Source organism: Ylistrum balloti, unplaced genomic scaffold, assembly GCF_031769215.1.
Source record: "Ylistrum balloti isolate Yb309-2 unplaced genomic scaffold, AGI_CSIRO_Ybal_v1 Utg371312, whole genome shotgun sequence".
Classification (NCBI taxonomy): Eukaryota; Metazoa; Mollusca; class Bivalvia; order Pectinida; family Pectinidae; genus Ylistrum; species Ylistrum balloti.
In genome coordinates, this window is record NW_026782701.1 from 290872 (window position 1) to 301700 (window position 10829).

General features: G+C 42.5%; 1 protein-coding gene across 1 annotated transcript; it reads right to left on the reverse strand.

Moving 5' to 3' along the window:
• Window positions 1-8511: 8511 nt before the first annotated feature.
• Window positions 8512-10191, reverse strand: LOC132561957 (uncharacterized; the record flags this gene model as incomplete). Its single annotated transcript, XM_060226677.1, has 2 exons — window positions 8512-8696; window positions 10030-10191. Coding segments are annotated over 2 exons (347 nt in total), but the record flags the coding sequence as incomplete, so codon positions are not given.
• Between the last annotated feature and the right edge of the window lie 638 nt (window positions 10192-10829).

Here is a 10829-nt window from a genome sequence, read left to right on the forward strand (position 1 = left end):
AGTTCTACAGGTTAGGTATATTTGTAACTGACTGGACTATCGTTGGCCCTGTCAGATCTACGGGCAATGTATGTCTATAACTGACTGGACTATCGGGACCCTGTAAGATCTATGGGTTACGTATGTCTATAACTGACTGGACTATCACGGGCCCTGTAAGATCTACAGGTTACGTATATCTGTAACTCACTGGACTATCAGGCCCCTTGTAAGATCTACGGGCTATGAATGTCTATAACTGACTGGACTATCGGCCCCCCTGTAAGATCTATGGTTTACGTATCTCTGTATCTGACTGGGCTGTCGGGGGCCCTGTAAAATCTATGGGTTACGTATGTCTCTAACTGACTGGACTATCAGGGGCCCTGTAAGATCTATGGGTTATGTATGTCTGTAACTGACTGGACTATCGGCCCCCTGTAAGATCTATGGGTTACGTATGTCTCTAACTGGGTGGACTATCGGGGGCCCTATCAGATCTATGGGTTACGTATGTCTATAACTGACTGGACTATCGGGGGTCCTGTAAGATCTATAGGTTAGGTATGTCTATAACTGACTGGACTATCGGGGGCCCTGTAAGATCTATGGGTTACGTATGTCTATAACTGACTGGACTATCAGGGGCCTGGTAAGTTCTACAGGTTACGTATATCTGCAACTGACTGGACTATCGGACCCCTTGTGAGATCTACGGGCTATGTATGTCTATAACTGACTGGACTATCGGGGCCCTGTAAGATCTATAGGTTACGTATGTCTATAACTCACTGGACTATCGGAGGCCCTGTAAGATCTATGGGTTACGTATGTCTCTAACTGACTGGACTATCGAGGGCTCTGTCAGATCTATAGGTTACGTATGTCTCTAACTAACTGGACTATCGGCCCCCCCTCTAAGATCTATGGTTTACGTATGTCTATAACTGACTGTAATATCGGGGGCCGTGTAAGATCTATGGGTTACGTATGTCTCTAACTGGCTGGATTATCGGTGGCCCTGTAAGATCTATGTGTTACTTATGTCTATAACTGACTGGACTATCAGGCCCCTTGTAAGATCTATGGTTTACCTATCTCTGTATCTGACTGGGCTGTCGGAGGCCCTGTAAGATCTATAGGTTACGTATGTCTCTAACTGACTGGACTATCAGGTGCCCTGTAAGATCTATGGGTTACGTTTATCTGTAACTTACTGGACTATCGGGCCCCTTGTAAGATTTATGGGTTACGTATGTCTATAACTGACTGGACTATCGACCCCCTTGTAAGATCTATGGGTAACGTATGTCTCTAACTGACTGGACTATCAGGGGCCCTGTAAGATCTACAGGTTACGTTTATCTGTAACTTACTGGACTATCGGGCCCCAAGTAAGATCAATGGGTTATGTATGTCTATAACTGACTGGACTATCGGCCCCCTCTGTAAGATCTATGGGTTACGTATGTCTCTAACTGACTGGACTATCGAGGGCCCTGTCAGATCTATAGGTTACGTATGTCTATAACTAACTGGACTATCGGCCCCCCTCTAAGATCTATGGTTTACGTATGTCTATAACTGACTGGAATATCGGGGGCCCTGTAAGATCTATGGGTTACGTATGTCTCTAACTGGCTGGACTATCGGTGGCCCTGTAAGATCTATGTGTTACGTTTATCTGTAACTGACTGGACTATCGGGCCCCTTGTAAGATCTATGGGTTACGTATGTCTATAACTGACTGGACTATCGACCCCCCTGTAAGATCTATGGGTTACGTATGTCTATAACTGACTGGACTATCGGGGCCCTGTAAGATCTATAGGTTACGTATGTCTATAACTGACTGGACTATCGGGGGCCCTGTAAAGATCTATGGGTTACGTATGTCTATAACTGACTGGACTATCATGGGCCCTGTAAGTTTTACAGGTTACCTATATCTGTAACTGACTGGACTATCGGGCCCCTTGTAAGATCTACGGGCTATGTATGTCTATAACTGGCTGGACTATCGGTGGCCCTGTAAGATCTATGTGTTACTTATGTCTATAACTGACTGGACTATCGTGGGCCCTGTAAAGATCTATGGGTTACGTATGTCTATAACTGACTGGACTATCATGGGCCCTGTAAGTTTTACAGGTTACCTATATCTGTAACTGACTGGACTATCGGGCCCCTTGTAAGATCTACGGGCTATGTATGTCTATAACTGACTGGACTATTGGCCCCCCTGTCAGATCTATGGGTTATGTATGTCTGTAACTGACTGGACTATCGGAGGCCCTGTAAGATCTATGGGTTACGTATGTCTCTAACTGACTGGACTATCGAGGGCCCTGTCAGATCTATAGGTTACGTTTGTCTATAACTAACTGGACTATCGGCCCCCCTCTAAGATCTATGGTTTACGTATGTCTATAACTGACTGGACTATCGGGGGCCCTGTAAATATCTATGGGTTACGTATGTCTATAACTGACTGGACTATCAGGGGCCCTGTAAGTTCTACAGGTTATCTATATCTGTAAGTGACTGGACTATCGGGCCCCTTGTAAGATCTACGGGCTATGTATGTCTATAACTGACTGGACTATTGGCCCCCCTGTCAGATCTATGGGTTATGTATGTCTGTAACTGACTGGGCTGTCGGGGGCCCTGTAAGATCTATAGGTTACGTATGTCTCTAACTGACTGGACTATCGGCCCCCCTCTAAGATCTATGGTTTACGTATGTCTATAACTGACTGGACTATCGGCCCCCTGTAAGATCTATGGGTTACGTATGTCTCTAACTGACTGGACTATCGGGGGCCCTGTAAGATCTATGGGTTACGTTTATCTGTAACTTACTGGACTATCGGGCCCCTTGTAAGATCTATGGGTTACGTATGTCTATAACTGACTGGACTATCGACCCCCCTGTAAGATCTATGGGTTACGTATGTCTATAACTGACTGGACTATCGGGGCCCTGTAAGATCTATAGGTTACGTATGTCTATAACTGACTGGACTATCGGGTGTCCTCTAAGATCTATAGGTTACGTATGTCTATAACTAACTGGACTATCGGGGGCCCTGTAAGTTTCTACAGGTTACGTTAATCTGTAACTGACTGGACTATCGGGCCCCTTGTAAGATCTACGGGTTATGTATGTCTATAACTGACTGGACTATCGGGTGCCCTGTAAGATCTATGGTTTACGTATGTCTGTATCTGACTGGGATATCGGGGGCCCTGTAAGATCTATGAGTTACGTATGTCTATAACTGACTGGACTATCAGGGGCCCTGTAAGATCAACAGGTTAAGTATATCTGTAACTGACTGGACTATCAGGCCCCTTGTAAGATCTACGGGCTATGTATGTCTATAACTGACTGGACTATTGGCCCCCCTGTAAGATCTATGGGTTACGTATGTCTCTAACTGACTGGACTATCGGAGGCCCTGTCAGATCTATAGATTACGTATGTCTATAACTGACTGGACTATCGGCCCCCCTGTAAGATCTATGGTTTACGTATGTCTGTATCTGACTGGGATATCGGGGGCCCTGTAAGATCTATGAGTTACGTATGTCTATAACTGACTGGACTATCAGGGGCCCTGTAAGATCTACAGGTTACGTATGTCTATAACTGACTGGACTATCAGGGGTTACCTATATCTGTAACTGACTGGACTATCGGGCCCCTTGTAAGATCTACGGGTTATGTATGTCTATAACTGACTGGACTATTGGCCCCCCTGTCAGATCTATGGGTTATGTATGTCTGTAACTGACTGGACTATCGGCCCCCTGTAAGATATATGGGTTATGTATGTCTCTAACTGACTGGACTATGGGGCCTGTTGTAAGATCTATGTGTTATGTATGTCTATAACTGTCTGGACTATCGGGGCCCTGTAAGATCTATAGGTTACGTATGTCTATAACTCACTGGACTATCGGAGGCCCTGTAAGATCTATGGGTTACGTATGTCTCTAACTGACTGGACTATCGAGGGCCCTGTCAGATCTATAGGTTACGTATGTCTATAACTGACTGGACTATCGGCCCCACTGTAAGATCTATGGTTTACGTATGTCTATAACTGACTTGACTATCGGCCTCCCCTGTAAGATCTATGGGTTACGTATGTCTCTAACTGACTGGACTATCGGGGACCCTGTAAGATCTATGGGTTATGTATGTCTATAACTGACTGGACTATCGGGGCCCAGTAAGATCTATGGTTTACGTATGTCTGTATCTGACTGGGCTATCGGGGGCCCTGTAAGATCTATGAGTTACGTATGTCTATAACTGACTGGACTATCAGGGGCCCTGTAAGATCTACAGGTTACGTTTATCTGTAACTGACTGGACTATCGGGGACCATGTAAGATCTATGTGTTATGTATGTCTATAACTGTCTGGACTATCGGGGCCCTGTAAGATCTATAGGTTACGTATGTCTATAACTCACTGGACTATCGGAGGCCCTGTAAGATCTACTGACTGGTTACTGACTGGACTATCAGGGGCCCTGTAAGTTCTACAGGTTACGTAATCTATAACTGACTGGACTATCGGACCCCTTGTGAGATCTACGGGCTATGTATGTCTATAACTGACTGGACTATCGGGGCGCTGTAAGATCTATAGATTACGTATGTCTATAACTGTCTGGACTATCGGGGGCCCTGCAAGATCTATGGGTTACGTATGTCAATAACTGACTGGACTATCAGGGGCCCTGTAAGATCTACAGGTTAAGTATATCTGTAACTGACTGGACTATCAGGCCCCTTGTAAGATCTACGGGCTATGTATGTCTATAACTGACTGGAATATCGGCCCCCCTGTAAGATCTATGGTTTACGTATGTCTGTATCTGACTGGGCTATCGGGGGCCCTGTAAGATCTATGAGTTACGTATGTCTATAACTGACTGGACTATCGGGTGTCCTCTAAGATCTATAGATTACGTATGTCTATAACTAACTGGACTATCGGGGGCCCTGTAAGATCTATGGGTTACGTATGTCTATAACTGACTGGACTATCAGGGGCCCTGTAAGATCAACATGTTAAGTATATCTGTAACTGACTGGACTATCAGGCCCCTTGTAAGATCTATGGGTTATGAATGTCTATAACTGACTGGACTATCGGCCTCCCCTGTAAGATCTATGGGTTACGTATGTCTCTAACTGACTGGACTATCGGGGACCCTGTACGTAACTGGATCTATGGGTTACGTATGTCTCTAACTGACTGGACTATCGGGGGTCCCCACAGACCTCTAGGTGACGGCTGTCGAGAACTTACCGGTCCAGCTCGGGCCCTGTAAGATCTATGGGTTACGTATGTCTATAACTGACTGGACTATCGACCCCCCTGTAAGATCTATGGGTTACGTATGTCTATAACTGACTGGACTATCGGGGCCCTGTAAGATCTATAGGTTACGTATGTCTATAACTCACTGGACTATCGTGGGCCCTGTAAAGATCTATGGGTTACGTATGTCTATAACTGACTGGACTAACTGACTGGATGTCTGTAACTGACTGGACTATCGGCCCCCTGTAAGATCTATGGGTTACGTATGTCTCTAACTGACTGGACTATCGGAGGCCCTGTCAGATCTATAGATTACGTATGTCTATAACTGACTGGACTATCGGCCCCCCTGTAAGATCTATGGGTTATGTATGTCTGTAACTGACTGGACTATCGGGGGCCCTGTAAGATCTATGGGTTACGTTTATCTGTAACTTACTGGACTATCGGGCCCCTTGTAAGATCTATGGGTTACGTATGTCTATAACTGACTGGACTATCGAGGGGGCCCTGTAAGACTCTATGGGTAAGATCTATGGGTTACGTATGTCTCTAACTGACTGGACTATCGGGGACCCTGTAAGATCTATGGGTTATGTATGTCTATAACTGACTGGACTATCGGGGCCCAGTAAGATCTATAGGTTACGTATGTCTATAACTCACTGGACTATCGGGGGCCCTGTAAGATATATGGGTTACCTATGTCTATAACTGACTGGACTATCAGGCCCCTTGTAAGATCTACAGGGGCTATGTATGTCTGTATAACTGACTGGACTATTGGCCCCCCTGTCAGATCTATGGATTATGTATGTCTGTAACTGACTGGACTATCGGAGGCCCTGTAAGATCTATGGGTTACGTATGTCTCTAACTGACTGGACTATCGAGGGCCCTGTCAGATCTATAGGTTAGGTTTGTCTATAACTAACTGGACTTTCGGCCCCCTCTAAGATCTATGGTTTACGTATGTCTATAACTGACTGGACTATCGGGGCCTGTGTAAGATCTATGGGTTACGTATGTCTCTAACTGACTGGAAGATCGGTGGCCCTGTAAGGTCTATGGGTTACTTATGTCTATAACTGACTGGACTAACAGGCCCCTTGTAAGATCTACGGGCTATGTATGTCAATAACTGAGGCCCTGTAAGATCTATAGGTTACGTTTATCTGTAACTTACTGGACTATCGGGCCCCGTATGTCTATGGGTTAACTGTCTATAACTGGACTATCGGCCCCCCTGTAAGATCTATGGGTTATGTATGTCTGTAACTGACTGGACTATCGGCCCCCTGTAAGATCTATGGGTTACGTATGTCTCTAACTCACTGGACTCTCGGGGGCCCTGTAAGATCTATGGGTTACGTATGTCTATAACTGACTGGACTATCGGGCCCCTTGTCAGATCTATGGGTTATGTATGTCTATAACTGACTGGACTATCGACCCCCCTGTCAGATCTATGGGTTACGTATGTCTCTAACTGACTGGACTATCGAGGGCCCTGTCAGATCTATAGGTTACGTATGTCTATAACTGACTGGACTATCGGTGGCCCTGTAAGATCTATGGGTTACGTATGTCTCTAACTCACTGGACTCTCGGGGGCCATGTAAGATCTATAGGTTACGTATGTCTATAACTGACTGGACTATCGGGTGTCCTCTAAGATCTATAGGTTACGTATGTCTATAACTAACTGGACTATCGGGGGCCCTGTAAGATCTATGGGTTACGTATGTCTATAACTGACTGGACTATCAGGCCCCTTGTAAGATCTACGGGTTATGTATGTCTATAACTGACTGGACTATCATGGGCCCCCCTGTCTATATCTGTCTATAACTGACTCTGTAAGATTATGGGTTATGTATGTCTGTAACTGACTGGACTATCGGCCCCCTGTAAGATATATGGGTTACGTATGTCTCTAACTGACTGGACTATCGGAGGCCCTGTAAGATCTATGGTTTACGTATGTCTCTAACTGACTGGACTATCGAGGGCTCTGTCAGATCTATAGGTTACGTTTGTCTATTACTAACTGGACTATCGGCCCCCCTCTAAGATCTATGGTTTACGTATGTCTATAACTGACTGGACTATCGGGTGCCCTGTAAGATCTATGGGTTACGTATGTCTATAACTGACTGGACTATCGGGGGCCCTGTAAGATCTATAGGTTATGTATGTCTCAAACTGACTGGACTACCGGGGTTCACTATAAGATCTATGGGTTACGTATGTCTGTAACTGACTGGACTATCGGCCCCCTTTAAGATCTATGGGTTACGTATGTCTCTAACTGACTGGACTATCGGGGGCCCTGTAAGATCTATAGGTTACGGATGTTTATAACTGACTGGACTATCGGGGGCCCTGTAAAATCTATGGGTTACGTATGTCTATAACTGAGTGGACTATCAGGGGCCCTGTAAGATCTACAGGTTACGTATATCTGTAACTGACTGGACTATCGGGCCCCTTGTAATATCTACGGGTTACCTATGTCTATAACTGACTGGACTATCGGGCCCCCTGTAAGATTAATGGGTTATGTATATCTGTAACTGACTGGACTATCGGCCCCCTTGAAGATCTATGGTTTACGTATGTCTCTTACTGACTGGACTATCGCCCCCTGTAAGACATATGGGATACGTATGTCTATAACTGACTGGGCTGTTTGGGCTGCGGTGAGATGTGTTACATATGTTGATTACTGTGTTATACATGTTCTATAAATTTTGTAGTAGGATTATAATGTAATTGTGAAGCGCATTAGAGTATTTTGTCAAAATAGATAGTGCGCTATATAAATGTTGTATATTATTATTATTATTATTATAAGATCAACCATTTCTACCCATCGCTCCAGTGCGCCAAACCTATATTACATAATGTATGTGGTACATGTACTATGAAGCATCATTTGTAAAACATAATCACCCCAGTAAACAGTCGCCTGAAGGAGTAACACAAATATATAAACCTTTTTTGTTGTTGTTGTTGTTGTTGTTGTTGTTGTTGTTGTTGTTGTTGTTGTTGTTGTTGTTGTTGTTGTTGTTTCCAAGTTCAAAAAACACTATTTTAAACATTTCAACATTCTCATTATTCACAAATCATGCAAGGTTTTCGAAAGAGGTCTCCTCACGAAAGATCGGCCTCCTCACGAAACATCACTAAGTAGGTTTACGACAGAAGTCAATTGCTACCAATAATCCACCTATCCCGGCCAGAAGTCCGCCAGCGATAGAAAGTCCGAAAGACCAGCTTAGATTCAGAACCAGTTCATCTACGTCCCCTGTCAGGAATCCATGGCGAATCTTATAGGCCCATAAAATGGCCATTGAAAGGATACATGCAGCTGAAAAACAATAATCCACTGAAAAGATTTAGCAACAGAAATTATAGTCAAGATATATACATCATTACTTGAAAAATGACAAACGCATTTTAAGATAACGTCTTACTTTCTAGAAAAGAACCGGAAAAATATAGTTTTGGCATTCTGAAATATATGTGTTGGTATGTCATTTCGTATTTATACGAAATTATCAAATTCAAATATAATAAGAGAATAAGCATTTTTAGTATGAAAGATCAACCCATTATTTCAATTTGGTCTTGATATTTGACGTTAATCATTTAAACACCATACACCAAATATTTACAACGGATCAATACGCGAAAATTGTTTGAAGTTTGCCTTGAAGTTAACTCAATTTGATCGTAAATTATGGAAGCAGATTATCTATTCTTAGAATTCGTAGATATTCTTCGATTTATCGCTTTGATCATCACAATCACCACAACAGGGAAAAAGTATATCAAAGCTGAAGAGATTGTGTTCTGTATCAAAAAATAACCTTTCTTTGAGGATGGCAAAGGGTACTTTAAAGTTTCTACGATAAACAAAAATCATTTTCACATCTTGACGAATAAGTAATATTCTATCAGAATGTACCTTAATTTGAATTAACGGGCAGTATACTAGTGTTTTCTACAACCTTATACAAGTTAACGTTCGTCGTCTCGTGATCTATTCTTTAAGTTTCTTACAGAACTTTACAGTTTTTTTGTTCTTTCAAGTAATACAATGATATGAGGTTAGCCAGGCCTACATGCCTCTGCGACATATCAGTATAAGATTTCGGTCAATATTTTTTGTTCTAAGCATAGAAATAATGAACGCTCTTTAATGAGCCATTCCTATGGTTAAAGTGAGGTTCCACAAACTCATTATAGTATTTTTGTACAAGTGCGGGAACATATTTGGTAAAGTTTGTAAGATAGAACAAGCTTATGTGCCTTCCTTGTTGCAGCAAAGGTACACAGCAAAGCATGTTACATTTACGATGTGAGGTACCGCCCAGTAACCAGCTATGATTCGAGGTGATTCTTTTTTAATAGAATTAAGTTAACTTGACAGAATATCACCAGAAGTGTCATGTTTATCAATAGCTCATATATCAATGAGAGAAAAAAGCGAGTCCTGTAACAAAATTGCTTTAAGAACAAAATAATGATGACTCAGACTACGTTTTTTTACCGTCGAAGCTATCGCGTGACGCACTGTTTCTGTGGTGTTACACATTAATACTACCTATAAACATATTCAACAATGAAATGATAAAACAGTAATGTTATATGATAAATTCGATTTCTGAAACAATATACAAGTTCATCACGTGACTGACCACCAAAGAAGGCTGCTAATGTAGTCAAAATGAAGACGATCTTGTGGGAGGCCTTAGACAGGACGACCGTACACAACAGCTCCAAGACGGCTGCATTAGCGACAACCACCGCACCGACAATAATAGTTGCCCGACATACTTTAAACCAAATAGGCAAGATCTCTGAAAAAGCAACGAATGCAAATTTAAGTTACCGTAACAATTATCTATGTACTTCATTTGAGCCTAAATGACAACATTTCAGAGGTTTAATACAATTAGCGAAATTGTGGTATGTCCATGTACAATTTACATGTATTAAATGTATACATATTTAAAACCACATTCTTCTAGAGTTATCCCCCCTACATTGACAATGTTTACAACAGGTTTTATGCTCTCGGGAATGTGTTGTTGACCAATTTGATGATCACATATTTCTCTTGTGTAATTGAAATGAAATAATTCCATCTATTTTCAGGGCTATTATATGTCACTTATTTAGACAGTGTGTCTATCTTTAGTATTTTTAGCAAGCGTGTGTACTAGTTTGGAAATGGATAGCGTCAAAGATATACATGTTAGAACTGTTGTTACTGACCATTCGTATGGTCTGCCGAGGTGGAGGGAGGTAACATAATATTCGATTTCTGTAAGGAAATTCACGTTGAGAAACAGGCAAGGCATTTTTTTCATATATATAATGGGGAAATAATTTTGCTACAAAACGTTATCATATCATACAGCAGATATAGATTTAGGAAATTGCTGTAAGAGGTACCAGAGACAGAGGTTGAAACATTTGAGCGCTTGAAGTATTA